The following is a 14788-nucleotide window of genomic DNA, read 5'->3' on the forward strand; positions in this document are numbered from 1 at the left end:
AGCTGCTTAACAGTTAATCTAACCTGTTAAAGCAGGAAAATCCACTGAAACATGCTGGATAGCAGCTCTCCGGTAGCTCTGGGCTCAAGTTACAGTCTGCTGCATAAAGTTATGAAAATGCCCCATGAGAAAATTATTCTGTAATGTGTTCAGCTCACTAAAACTGCCCTGGTTTATTTATTTACTGATAACAGCTGCTCTCTTGGTTCTAGGTCCTCTGGTGTCTGCAGCTGGTCTCTGATGTCTGCAGGTGGTCTCCTCTGCTGGTGTCATCAGGATCAGGAGCTTCCAGAAGAATGTGCCTTTCAATGACTCTTTCCCCCTTATTTGTTATATTAATTAAATAAATCTCAATTTATATATTTCCTGTTTTTGTTCATGTCCATAAATACTTAAACATGCTTGAAATTAAAACGAGCTTTTAACAGTGAGGTGCTAGTTTAATTCATCACAATAGAGCAAGTTAAACATGCATTGTGATAATTCAATTAACCCTCTGATGCATGAATTATGAGATCTTCAACCATGATTTTTTAAACAATTTTTTTCATTCATCTTTAGGTGTGAATGAAACAAATTTCAACAAATATTTTTTTGTAACATTTTGGTCATTTACAAATAATTTATTACATGTCCATCTCAGAGGACAGCGTGCATTCTGAACATGAAATATGTTGGCTTGGCTTACTGAAGTCCAAATGGAGGGGCTCGCATGCAATAAAGTCTTCAACAGCTGTGCTTAATAGCAAAAATAAAGAAATAACAATTTTGAGTACCTGTCCACTGTAGTGACCATTATGCATCAAAGGGTTAATGTAATTTATAAATATCAATTAAAATATCAAAACTGGAATCTATGAGATATTTGGCAGCACAAAAAAACTTGTCAAAAACAATATTTATTATAATAATTGTAGGCAGACAGGAGACAGAGCTGATGGAGGTTCTCAGTCATCAAAGGATGGCTGAAGGCTTTCCAGGAACAGGAGATGTGGTGTTGTCTCTTCTCTCTCTATTCTGCCAGATGAGCTGATAGGTTACAGGTGTGTGAGGACATCCTCATGCTGTCATAACCAGATGACAGGAGTTATCAGGTGATCAGCCAGGCTAATGAGATGCAGAAAGAAAACAAATTCAGGACAGTGTACAATATGTGGTGTTGCTCACCTTATGTGCTCTTATAGAGTATTAACGTGTGCCTGCCTCATGGTGTAGAGTCCATATTTTGCTGAGTGTCCTGCAATAATGCAGGTTATTAGTTAATTTACTTTTGATAGCAAAAACAAAATATTTAATGTAAAAGTTGTTTTCCAGGTGAATCAGCTCACACGTCACCACCAAGTGTCACGGGGGCAGAATCAGTAGCCTCCGTCATGATGTAATCACATACTTATTTAATTGTTAATATCTTAAAAATTCTGAAATGTTTTAATTTTTTTTTACCTTGAACAGTTCACTGAGCTTGCACCGTCACTGAGGTGGAAGCTGGAATCAACAGCAGACACCTCACACCTTGGTCTTTTCAGGGGGTGTGGCCGCTGCTCTGGGACCTTCTGGAAGATGAATTTTCATCATGGTCCCCGTGGGTCACCAGACACACTGCGGCTGTGAACTCCATTCTGGCTGGCTATGTAAAAACAAAGAAGCAGCACATTTATAAATGTTTAAAAGAGCATAAAATCACGTGTAACAATAATCTGTAAAATAAATTAAAACTAGAAGGTAATAATAAAATGTTTACATAGAAGATTATTAAAAATAATTCACCTTTGCTACAGGGAAGGTTTCACGTCAGCCTGGACAAGTGCATTCTTGCAGCTAAATCAGTCTGACAGCCAGTGTCTTGGGTAGATTTAGCCTGAAAAAAATATATAAGCACATTGTTGTTGGGAGTTTATAAAGTCAGATAATATACAAAAGAAACTGTCCTATATAGGCGCTTTATAACATTCCTAGTGTGTGATCATTATAACGTAAAAGTCAGTCACATATGATGTGGAGAGCCTGAAATGTGACCTCCTGAACAGAATTCCTCACAGAACCTGTTCACAAGCTGGATTTCATGCTGTAATGCTGTCTGTCAAGTGCTGCGTCAGTTAGAGCCACTGTTGCAGAATTGCCGACTGACTAGCTAAAGGAAGTGAACCACGTCTCTCAGACTTTGCATTTAGGTAGGGAATTGTCTTTAGAAGATGTTAAAACGTTTATTTAGCTTACTCACCTCAGACTGGAGCCCGCCGTGGTGGGGGAGCAGAGTCGGTGGGCTGCATCTAAATCGCGGAAGAGCCACGGTGGGCAGCCTCCCTCTTCAAACGGAGGCGTGCAGAATCGCGGGTAAAATGCCCACAGAGTCACCGCAAGCATACTACACTACACCTACTCACCAATACTAAGACGATATGGAGCACTAAACCCGAAATACTTTCCCAATTACACTAACAGCCAAACACTAACTAAACTATAATATCCAACAGCCAAATCTAACACTAAATAAGTATTTATAACACTAAAAGATATGCTAAGACTAGGATATGCTAATGCTATATGCTAATGCTGAACTACCGCTGACCTCCTACACTCGCTTGCAAATCCAATTCCCACTCGCCACAGGGCGTGGCCGAGACGCTCGTTGCTTTTATAACTTTGGCACGGAGCTGCTACGTAGTACTCTACTGGTTTACGTAGTACTTTACTCTTTAGCCATTGGCTAAAATTTATTCAAAATGACTAAAATTCTATGTTTTCAGCTGAAGGTGGCGCATTACTGTGGTTTTTAGACAGAATTTTTAATTTTTAAAGAAAATGCACCAAAATGCTAAAATAAAGAATGCACACATTTAAAACATTATTAGACACTCATTTATACAGTTCATCAGCAAAAAAAAAGTTAATTTAGACGTTACTTGCTCTTTAACCCCATAAAAAGAACTATGTGGTATTGTGAAGATGAAGATGGAATACACCAGACCCAACAATTCAGAAGAGCTGAAGGCCACTATCAGAGCAACATGGGCTGTATAACATCTGAGCAGGGTTACAGACTCCATGCCACACTGCATTGTTGCAGTAATCCAGGCCAAAGGAGCCCCAACTATTGAGTGCTGTTTATGCTCGTACTGTTCAGCTGGCCAACATTTCTAAAATCCCTCCTTTTGCATTGGTCTTAAATGATATTCTAATATTCTGAGATGCAGAATTTTGGATTTTCATTAGTTGTCACTTATAATCAGCAAAATAGAGGAAATAAACACCTGACATACATCAGTCTATGTGTAATGATGAACGAATCTAATATACAAGTTTCTCTTTTTGAATTAATTGCTGAAAGAAATCAACTCTGTCCTGATATTAAATAAGTATATACTTCTCCCTACTCCTTTTCAAACAACTGCATGGAATGTTTTATGAAATGTAGGTGAATGTATATGTTTGAAATAAAATATTTTAATTTTATGAGCATCACCTGCAGCACGTCTGTGATAAAATATGTATCTTTTAAAATCACAAATGCATTAATATACATTTAAAAACTACAATTCACTTTAAAACACAATAAATATGTTTATTATACATGAAGTTTAGTTTAACTGAGTTCAGAGGTCACTACTGCATCACCCTGGTAGCACTCAGCTTCACAAATGCTGGTGCCCCTTGCAGTGAAGGTTGCTCTGGGAAATGTAGTTTGCCAGCAACAGCAGTACTGACACATCTAGCAGCAGGAAGAAGAAAAAAGAAGAAAATATGTGTAACCAGGTGAAAAATGGGTACCATTATATGCATAGTAAATCCTGTTTATTTCAGTTTTCTGGTTGCAATACTTGTTTTGGTCATAGAGTGGTGCTAGTCCCATGTTTAAAGGTAGAGAATTCCAGGAAGTGAAAAAAGCCTCACTAGTGTGGCATGGTTTTGCCCATCGACATATATACTGGACATTTCATTTCCATAGGCTCCAATAACACATTTTTGAGGCTAAATGGGAGGTGGCCACCACCACCATTTTGACCGCGTCACAGGTTCCGTCAAGCCCAGACAATTCCACAACAGGGAAGAGAGGTGGAGCTGAGGGTGGGGCTGTAAGGCTGAGATCAACTGACGACACCCGGTTGAACTAGCTACAAGCTAACCTGAAGCTAACCCAAAGCTAACGTGGAGATGGGAGCTAAGCTAACGAAGGTAGCCACCTAGCCACAACCGGAGTTAACTGTGCACAACACCAGAGCTTCTGAGTCAGAGATACGCCGGGCTGACCGCTGGGTAAAACCGGGTGGAACACAGAGGTCTGCCGAAAGCTGCTGAAAGCCGGCAGCCGCACAGCAGACAGAAGCCGTGATCAGACAGAGATGCGCCGAGCTGCGGGGAGGGGAGAAGAGCTCCACAAGCCGATAGTCGGAACCCAGCTCCACCAAAATGTTATATTTCAACCCATTTTCTAAAGTGCAGCATTATGTTAAATGCACTGGGTTTTACCCTATTACATTTAAATTTCATGGTTAAACAGCAGGCACGTGCAGACGGGGTGGGGGGGTGGGGAGGGTGCTTGAGACCCTGCCCCTTTTGTCCCATGTGCCCAAAGTGCCCTTTTTGAGATTTAATGATTTATTTATATTTATTTATTTTTTTTATTTTTTTAAAGAATTTTCTGTTCGTGCCCCCTCAACAATAACAAAAATAATAATTAATAAAATTTCTGTTTAATAAAGTTATATAGCTGGCGTGAGTCACGTGACCGTCTCTTCCTCACTCCAGAGCGCACAACAGGTGTTTGAAGGCTGTCATTAAACCAGGGAGTAGGGTTCACTGCAGGAACTGATCTGGTTCTGACAGGACAGATGTTGTCGAGAATGGAGAGGCAGTGCTCGTTAAACTGAGAAGTTAAGGAATATGGGTCGTTATCAGAAGAACAAGACAGATCAAAAGCAGCAGAAAAATTGCTAGCTGTGCTCTCATTAAGAAAACGAGAACTAACCACACGGCGAGCAGGAGGTGGGGACGCAGAAACTGACAAGTTAAAGAAAATGCAATGGTGATCTGTAATATAAACATCCTCAGGACAAACACTGTCAGCATTTAGACTCAGGGTAAAAACAATGTCTAGAGTGTGCCCCCTGGTGTGTGTGTGGGGCCAGAAATATGCTGGGTAATGCTGAAGGAGTCCATAAGGCTGGAGAAATTCATGGCAAAGTGATCGGAGGGATCATCAACGTGGATGTTAAAGTCACCAACAATCACCAGTCTAGACAGCTTCACAGTGGAGGATAGAAAGTCACTAAACTCCTGAAGGAAAGAACTGTTTGGACCAGGTGGACGATAAACCACAGCACAGTAGAACGGGTCCTTATGCCCGACTTTAATCACCTGCCGTTCAAAGGAAGCAGAGTGACCAGAGGTTGTAGAGCTATATGGAAGATGGTCTCTGAAAACAACAGCTAGGCCTCCACCATGACCAGAACCCCGGGGCTGGCTAAGAAAAGAATAACCACTCGGGCAGAGTTCAACCAGACCAGAATAATCAGATGTGTGCTGCCAAACTTCAGTCAGAAACAGAAAATCCAGGTTTTTAGACAGAATTAGATCATTGAGCAGGAAGGACTTATTGTTAACAGAGCGGGTGTTTAATAGAGCCATGCTGAGTGAGGAGGAGGAATCAGAAACTACAGAAACAGCTGGAGTTAGTGGACGTAAATTAGCAGGGTTAGATCCACGGTGTTTATAAAAACCACTTATGGAGGGAACAGGAGGAGAAACCACTGAGGAATGAGGATAAACCGACCTTAAAAAACTTGGACGGATGAACCGCGCCACAACGCGGCCTGGCAGGAATGCGGAAGTGGCGCTCAGGTCACCAAACAAAGGACAAGAAGCTAGAAGATCACGCTGATGTTTACTAGATAAACCACACTTTAAGAGAAGTCGTATTCTCACCTGGATTCCTGCTTGTTTACCTCTTTTCCTCCGACGTTTTCCCGGGACCGGACAAACATCGCTGGAGGCGCCCTGTTTGGAATCGTCGTTTGGCTCCGGGCCAGTACGCCACTCAGATAAACAAACAGGGAGGTACGTCCTCGGTGCATCTTGGGCGATCGTGAACGAACGGAAGGACAACAGAGTCTGGCGATCATAGGAGATGGTAGCAGGGACACTACTGAAGAGGAATGCAGACAGGAGCAAGGTGGAAGAGAGGAGGCTTGTTACAACCAGGTGTCTAGGCGGCCTGAGGTAACATGGAGGACGCGTGACACAAAGGAAAATTAACAAAAGTTTTATTTACTTTCTTTTTTTTTGTCTTACTCCAGAAAAGAAACCACCATGGATAAAGAAAAAACTTTTTACCAAAACAGGTTCAAACACTAAAATGTAACATAACTCTAAAGAGAGCACAAAATCTAAGGTAACAGGTTACACCTAAGGCTTATTCCTTCTTCAATATCAAATATCTAAGTGGGAGACACCAGACCAGAGGAAAGGCAGCTCTGCACTATTGTCCCCATTGGTGAGGAGCTCCAGCAGGTCCTTTAAGCAATTTGCGGCTGATGAAAACCCAGCTCAGCTGGTGCAGGGAGGAGCAAGGGTGAGCAAACAGGCCATAGTCTGCAGGCAGGCTCCTCGGATGCAGCATAAAAATGCACAGAAAAATGAAATCACAACACAAAAAAGGCTCCAGCCGTAACAAGGCTAGTGGAGAAAAGTTTGAAAAAGTGGCCGGTGACTGTGTCTAAGCCAAGCATAGGCGCCATCTTGTTACCGAACACATCAACAATAATTAAATGAAATATTTGGTAAGAAGGACATAAAGCAGTAAGTTAAATACTGGCTATATCTGTAGGTCTTGTGTGATTCTCGTATTCTGTTAATTGTATAACACATCACATCATGTTCAGCTATCTGCTTACTGCAGTGCATGTGTTGCAGGATGCTATCCCCTAAACCTGTTAGTCATTAGCTGGCTGATCATCAGCAGGGGGCGCTGTGCTTATGTAGAAGCTAAATTCCGCTGAGTCACCGTTTCCTAATTCAGGACCCCCTGCTCTGTTTGTTCTCCATGTTGCCAGAGAAACACGTGTTCTCTGCTGCCATCACTTCAATGAGTGAGTGATAAACCGGCATCTGCAGCACTGCATGTCCTCCAAGGAGGCAACACAAATATGTAAATCAGGTATGCTGAAGCAGAGAGATGGAAAACATGCAGACCTGTGTTCCTGAGGCCTAGAATTGGTCAATTTCCTTTTGCTGAAGCTGCAGCTTTGAGGTTACCTAAGCTGGTCATCCTTGGACCTACAACACATGATGGGCGTGTCTTCTTTGTCTCATGGGAAACGGGGAGTTTTCTCCCGATCCCAGGTCTACATGATAAGAAAATTTAAGAAACAAATCATTGCTAATCTGCTCATTTGCTTTCATGTTCTGCCTCCTGCTGCTAAGGAGACCGCTGTTGCAGATGAGACCAACTCTAAAAAATTGGGAAATATTATATTTTTATTTTAGTTTTATTGATTATTTTCAGCTAAATGTGTTGGGTCTCTAAATGTCTTTGAATTTGGTCACTTCCAAGCAAGCAGCATTTAGTTCTGGTGTTCTGGTCCCAATCGTCTCTGCTCACCTCACCTGGAGCTTCAGCGGGCTAAATCAAAAATGGTTGTGATGTTTTAAATGGTTTCACCATGAAGTCAAGTCAAGTCAACTTTATTTATAAAGCACTTTATAACAGCATAAAAGCTGACCAAAGTGCTTAACAAGCCAAAAAGAACTTTAGGTTACTATCGTAACCCCGGTTCTCTGAGTAACATGAGTGAGATGTCTCACTATGGGATACGCCCCTCCGCGGATTCCTCAGAAGCACTTATCTCAATACGCCAATCCTGATTGGCCAGTGACCGTGACGTACGCGTCCCCCTGCTACTATAAGTAGCAAGCGTCCCCACGCACGCACTATTCAAGATAAACACCTCTTCTCGCTTCGCCCAGCAAGAAGGGTTGTCTGGTGAGACATCTCACTCATGTTACTCAGAGAACCGGGGTTACGATAGTAACCTAAAGTTCTCTTTCTTAACATTCGTTTCGATGTCTCACTATGGGATATGGAGACTCCCGTATTGCCAGGCAGCTTATCCAGCGATCACCAACCTACAGTGATACGTCTTGGCCCGCCAAAGACCCCACACTAGAATCGTGTGAGTCATTGCAGGGACCGAAACATCAAGCTTATAGAAGCGTGCAAATGCAAGTGGAGAAGCCCAACTTGCTGCAGCACAAATCTCCTGGATTGACAGCCCCCGAAAAAAGGCCCAAGAAGCAGACAGGCCCCTAGTAGAATGGGCCCTGAGCCCAACAGGAGCCTGAATGCCCTGACAGGAGTAAGCCATAGAAATAGCCTCCACAATCCAGTGGGAGAGCCGCTGCTTTGTGACGGGTTTCCCCTTACAAGGCCCACCCCGTGACACAAAAAGCTGGTCCCCCCTGCGAAGGTTCTCCGTCCGATTCACATACTCCTTGAGCGCGCGAATCGGACACAGCTTGTGCCACCGCTCCTCCTCAGGAGAGGAGAAGGGTGGCGGGTAGAAAGCTGTGAGGATAATAGGAGAAAAGGAGCCCACCACCTTAGGCACAAAGGCAGGGTTGGGCTTCAAGGACACCTTCATGTCACCTGGTGCAAACTGGGTGCAGGATGGGTGCACAGAGAGAGCCTGTAAGTCACTAACTCGCTTTGCAGATACCAAAGCCAGGAGTAGCACCACCTTAAGAGACAGGATCTTAAGGTCCAGGCCGTCCATAGGTTCAAATGGAGGCCCGGAGAGGGCCGACAGCACCAAGGACAGATCCCATGAGGGCACCAGGGGTCGGGACACAGGGAGAAGCCTGCGCGCGCCCCTCATGAAGCTACACACCAGGGGGTGTTGACCTGCCAGTTTCTTCCCAAAACCCAAGTGTCGGGCGGAAATGGCTGCTAGGTACACTTTAATGGTGGAGAAAGCCTTCTTCCCATCCAACAAGTCTTGCAGGAAAGACAGAATGACGTTCACCGGGCATTGGAAGGGTGAGACCTCCCTGCCCTGACACCAGGCTTCAAACACCCTCCATTTACAGTCATATAGGGACCTAGTGGAGGGGGCCCTAGCATTCTGAATGGTTCGAATGACTGCCTGGGGCAGCTCTGCTGACACTAGCCCACACCCCTCAGGGGCCAGGCCCACAGGGCCAGCCGTTCTGGATGAGGGTGGAAGATCGAGCCTCCCGCTTGGGACACCAGGTCCCTGCGAAGCGGCAGTTTCCAAGGTTGGCCCTCCAGGAGCTGGAAAATGTCTGCCACCCAATGCATGGCTGGCCAGTATGGGGCCACCAGAATGAGAGTGTGGCGCTGGGTTCGTACCCTCAGCAAGGTGGGTGGTATCAGGGCCACTGGGGGAAAAGCGTAAAGCAGTCCCCGTGGCCAGTCGTGCGCCAGCGCGTCCACGCCGAGTGGAGCGTCTCGGTCGCGCAGGGAGAAGAACAGTGGACACTGAGCATACTCCTTGGAGGCAAAAAGATCCACTACGGCTCTGCCGAACCGGATCCAAATCTGTTCCAACACTGCTGGATGCAGGCTCCAATCCCCGTACAGGGGTGTCCCTCTGGACAACAGATCCGCCCCCCGATTCAGAACACCCGGGACATGGGTGGCTCTGATTGAGAGGAGATGCCTGCTGCACCATTGGATCAGTCTGCGTGCCAGCGTGTGTAACCGCACGGAGCGCAGCCCCCCCTGGCGGTTTATATAAGCCACAGTCGTGGTGTTGTCTGTTCTCACCAGGACATGATGGCCGGAGTGGGACACATTTTCAGCCCTGGAGTTTCAGACCCCAGACCGGCCCACTTAATGAATTATTATTAAAATCATGTTAGAACTTTATATGTATAGTCTACAAAAGCACACTACTCGGTAAAGCCTTGTAATTCAGTGCAAGAAAGAGTTGCTTTACAATGTAGGTTTATTTGAACATCAGTGCACATCTCCAACATTGTTCTTTACAACACATTCTCTAACAATATAACAATCTACCTTCTGTTCAAACAGCTGTTCTGAGATTTTCAAACCTTTAAAATGAAATGACTCAGCACTCCCTTTCACACTTTTTCCAGTTTCCCTAGACTCGCCTGCACACAATTAAAATAATCATCTGTAAAGCTTTAGCACATTTGATATGGAAAACACATTTTTTGTAACCAATTAAAATATTTTCTATGGCAAAATATGCAGGCTTATTTCATTTTACTTTCATTCTAATAACTATCTGTTGTGGGCTTTGTGCATTTACTAATAAAAATACATCAGGTCACTACTATTATTTGGACATTAAAATTATTATAATGAAACTGATGTTTGCACATGAGTTGGCTCACCTTCTATCCCAACAGGAGCAATACCCTCACTGCTGGCTCCTGGCTCTTCTTCTGACACTACATTGTGTGAAAATTGTCACAATTCAGCATTCATTTTCCTTTTTACACGCTTTCTGATCAATGCTGAATCATCTAGCATTTTAGAACACTTTCATATAGAGCCAGGATAGTTTTCATCATATAAATTTTAATAATATTCAGTTCACTGACTCAATAAGTAATCCTACCTGTACATGTCCACTCTGGAATGGTGGGTTTCTGCCTGGTGCTTATTAGGCCTACTGGATCTTGTGGGCTACAAGACAGTTTGGTGGCATCAGTCACATCATACTGTTGACTATATTACATAACGTTATGTCATGACGCCATATAATTCATTATTGATGCTTAATTAACTTGAATGGTGATTTGCAGCCGGTAAAGTTTAACATCTTGACTTGCCTTACCCGTTTTATCTTCATTTGAAGTTAAAGACTGCGAGCTTGTTTGAGAAAAAAAGGTGCTCATTTTTGCACATTTAGCTGCATCTGTTTCCAGCGCTTTCCTCTTTTTAATTCTTGCCTTCTCCGCGCCACCCTTGCTCTTTCTACTTTCCATCTTTCCGTCAACTGCGAGGTCACGTGGTGCGCACAGGCGCATATTGGGCAAAAAGAAAAAAAACGAGCTGCAGCCTGCAGGTAGAGACAGCCGGGAGGAGCGTATGAGATCAGCCCGGCGGCCTCAGTGCCATGACTGAACACCGGCACCAAAAAATAAAAATAAAATGATAAAAAACAAAAACGAGAGCACCGGCCCATGCGGCCCAAACATCGCGCGGCCCACCGGGAATTCTCCAGACCCTCCCGATTAGCCACTCCGGGCCTGCCAGGACATGATGGCCGGAGAGAAAAGGCAGGAAGCGCCTCAGGGCTAGAAAGACCGCGAGGAGTTCCAGATAATTTATGTGTGTCCCCCAGAGCTCTCTGCTCCACACACCCCTGACAGAGCGACCCTCCAGGAGCCCCCCCCCCAACCTGACAGGCTCGCATCTGTCGTGACCACTTTCCTCACCAGAACCAACCCCAAAGGCACCCCCTGTGCCAAGAGGGAGGGGTGACGCCAACAGCGGAGCGCCGCGACGCACGCTGCAGAGACCGTCACCCTGCGCGCTCTGTGGCGCACTGGAGAGAGACCCAGAGAAGCCACCCAGCGTTGAAAATCTCTCATGTGTAGACGGCCGAGTGGTACCACTGAAATAGCCGACGCCATGAGACCCAAAAGCCTGAGGCATAACGCAAACCGCACCGAACTGTGTAGGCGGAAGCGCGCCAGGCAGAGCGAGAGCGCGTTCACGCGCGGTGTCGAGAGACGGGCCGTGAACGCCCCTGAGTCCAGATTCAGACCTAGAAAGGTTATTTTCTGGGAGGGGAGTAAAGCGCTTTTCTGCCAGTTTATTCTGAAACCCAGACCACACAAGTGAGGGATCACAACCAGCGTGTTTGACGCTGCCTCCTCTCTGGACCGTGCCAGCAGGAGCCAGTCGTCTAAATACGTGGCCAGCCGAATGCCCCTCCCTCTCAGAGGGGCGATCGCTGCCTCCGTACACCTGACAAACACCCTCGGGCTCAGCGAGAGGCCGAATGGGAGCACGGTGTATTCATAACACACTCCCTGAAAGGCAAACCTCAGAAATTTCCTGTGTGGAGGGTACACGGGAACATAAAAGTATGCGTCCCTCAGGTCGATTGAGGTGAACCAGTCGTTCTGGTGAATCAGACGCAAAAGGGATGAGAGCGTGAGCATTTTGAATCTGTACTTTCTGAGGCATCGGTTCAGGGCCCTCAGATCCAGGATCGGGCGAATCCCGGTCCCTCCCCGTTTCGGGACCAGGAAGTACCTGGAGTAGAAACCGCTCTGAGACCGATCGGGAGGCACAATGCATATCGCTCCCTTCTCCAGCAGGGAGGAGATTTCTCCCTGAAGGATGTGAGCTGACGTCCCCTGGGCGTGGGAGAACACTACGCCGGAGAATCGAGGAGGAACAGAAGCGAATTGGAGCCTGTAACCTCTCGAAATAGTTCTCAGCACCCAATGTGAAGCAGAAACCGCTGTCCATTCCTCCATGTGAGTGGAGAGCGGTGACACAGCCGTGACACACGGAGCAGCAGCTCCCTCCAGAGGTTGTGGGGCAGCGGTGCTCGTGGCAACCACTGCGCATGCGTGGGGGCTTTGTGCTTTGACGGCCCAGGCGTACGGGGACGACCCGTGACTGGCGGATGAGTCCGCCAGGGGCCGCCCACGCCTGGAAATGTTCATGGGCAACATTTTTATTGATTTTTGCTGCGCCCTTGACATTTTGTCTGGATGCGGCAGCGAACTTTTTAATGCTCCTTGAGCGTGACATGTTTGTGAAAAACAATGTGAGTGCTTGTGACGTGTGTTTTGAGCCGGCACAGCCGGCTGCACGTCCTGGCCCCACCCTGAACCGCTCGGGGACTCTGCCGGAGGGGTTCCGTGAGGGGGGGAGAAGGCACCATGGCAACATCGAACAGGAGGAGCTGGCGAACAGGGAACTGCCAGCTGCAGCGTCTGGAGGGAAAGAACTCCGTCAGGCTGCCCTCTTCTTCTTCCTCACCTGCTGACCGCCGGGTCGGGTGGGTTGTCCCGGCGGCGGAGCGGCTTGGTTGCCGGATCGCTGAGGCTAAACTGGTCGAGGCGCTGAGCCCGAAGGAGCTGGTTGGACAGCTTGAGGCTTCGGGCGCTTTGGGATCCAGAACTGAGGCTGGGCTCGGACAGCCGCCTGAGGAAGGTTCGGCCGAGCCGGCAGCGCCGGTGAGGGCTTACGGGGAAGGCAGAGATGAAGGGCTTCATCCTCTTTCTTTTTGGCCTCACACCGTTGCTGCATTGATGCCAGGGCAGAGCCAAAAATGCCTTCAGGCACGATTGGCATGTCCAAAATGTCCTCCTTCTCTCTATCAGAGAGGTTGGAGAGGTTCAGCCATCGTGCACGTTCTTGAAGCACCATCATGCCCATAGCTTTAGCCGTAGCCTGGACCGCGCAGCGCTGCACACGCAGGCAGATGTCGGTCAGTACGGTGATTTCCTCCCACACCTCCGGGTCCGGAGTATTCATGTCCTCACAGAGCTCGGCTTGGTACGCCGAGAGCATGGAGGAGACATTCAAAGCTCGGGCGGAGATGGCGGCAGCCTTGTACGCCCTCTCGTTCAGCACCGACTGGAAGCGGTCCGCCTTCGCGGGGAGAGCGGGAGGCCTGGAGGAAGTTGCCGAGAGCCGTGGGTGCAGGTGGGCTGCAACCAGCGGTTCCATCGGCAGCATGCGAAGCATGCCAGCCTTCTCCATCCCCTCGAAGTCCAGCGATAGGAGGCTCCTTGGACAGGAGACCTGGAGCTGAAAGGGTGTTTGTCCCAGGAGGACCTCACTTCTTGGAGAAGCTCCGGGAAGGCGGGAAGGAGGGGCTTTGCCGCTCTTGTGGCCTGAGGCAGCTTCTTTCCCTCGTAGCGGGATCTGACAGCCTCAGTGACCATGGTGGGCCAAGGGATGTTGAGCCTGGTCACAGCGCGTCGGCAGACTGACTGCATGTCCAGGTGGGCGGCCGGGGAAGCCGCTCCATCCCTGGGAGAGGACGGAAAGCTAGGCATGGAGGCCTGAGCGATGGGGAGAAAAACGTCGTCATCCTCGTCCTCCTCTGAAATGAGGAGTTCCGAGGTGCCCCCGTCGTCTCCGTAGTCCAACTCCAACACGTCCTCGACGGGGTAGCTCGGACCGGCCGGTTCGAGCTGTGAGCCCCAGCTGAGTTCGGCACACGGTTCCGGCTCCGGGAGGACATGTTCGCTGGCGTCCCCAGGCGGTGGCCCAGGGGCCGGCAGGCAAGGGTCCTTCCCCGACAGGCTAGCTTGGCGCGCTAGCCGCCGGCGAAGGCTCTTCAGGGTGAAGCAAGCACAGCTCTCACATGACCCGGGGACTTCCAATGCCAGCTGGGCGTGTTCCAGCCCGAGGCAGCTCGAGCAGACCTTGTGCGGGTCTGTGCTTGAGATTTTGTTCCCACAGGTACAGAGGCGAGCTCCTGCGCCGTCGACTCCTCTGGTGGGAGGAGCGGCTTCCATGTAGGCTAACTGGTGTGTTAGCAGAGAACGAACAGGTGCACTGGAGTGTGAAGCTGCTCGTTATGCCCCGAGCCTATGGTGAAGGTCAGGACAGAAGGACAGTAAGTTAACGTTCGGCGACGGAGAGAATATTAGAAGGCTCCGTCTGTGAACAGTTGAGCTAACTTACCTCAGAGATAAGCGACCACCGAAGCGAGAAGAGGTGATTGAATAGTGCGTACGTTGGGACGCTTGCTACTTATAGTAGCAGGGGGACGCGTACGTCACGGTCACTGGCCAATCAGGATTGGCGTATTGAGATAAGTGCTTC

General features: G+C 47.7%; 1 protein-coding gene and 1 long non-coding RNA gene across 12 annotated transcripts in view; both read right to left on the minus strand.

Annotated features, from left to right (window-relative positions):
- Nucleotides 1-12992, minus strand: part of tspan4b (tetraspanin 4b) — a 33988-nt gene extending 20996 nt beyond the window's left edge. Inside the window, exons 1-4 of one of the 9 annotated variants that reach the window (XM_070546959.1) lie at nucleotides 10821-11313; nucleotides 10602-10669; nucleotides 10375-10431; nucleotides 5923-6139 (exon numbers count right to left, since the gene is read on the minus strand). In XM_070546959.1, the coding sequence (XP_070403060.1) occupies nucleotides 5923-6119 (197 nt within the window). In that variant the 5' untranslated portion in view covers nucleotides 6120-6139; nucleotides 10375-10431; nucleotides 10602-10669; nucleotides 10821-11313. The other 8 variants (XM_070546957.1, XM_070546958.1, XR_011517218.1 and 5 more) reach the window with 8 other exon arrangements.
- LOC139063906 (uncharacterized) lies at nucleotides 323-5764 on the minus strand. Of its 3 annotated transcripts, none has more exons than XR_011517222.1 (3): nucleotides 1768-5764; nucleotides 1444-1627; nucleotides 323-1107 (listed from the first exon to the last, which is right to left on the minus strand). It is a non-coding gene; the product is annotated as an uncharacterized lncRNA (long non-coding RNA). The 3 variants fall into 3 exon arrangements; XR_011517223.1 differs by having other exon boundaries at nucleotides 1204-1627; XR_011517224.1 differs by having other exon boundaries at nucleotides 323-1064; nucleotides 1168-1627.
- Nucleotides 12993-14788: the final 1796 nt, after the last annotated feature.

The sequence above is a fragment of the Nothobranchius furzeri genome, chromosome 18, assembly GCF_043380555.1.
Source record: "Nothobranchius furzeri strain GRZ-AD chromosome 18, NfurGRZ-RIMD1, whole genome shotgun sequence".
NCBI classification, from domain to species: Eukaryota; Metazoa; Chordata; class Actinopteri; order Cyprinodontiformes; family Nothobranchiidae; genus Nothobranchius; species Nothobranchius furzeri.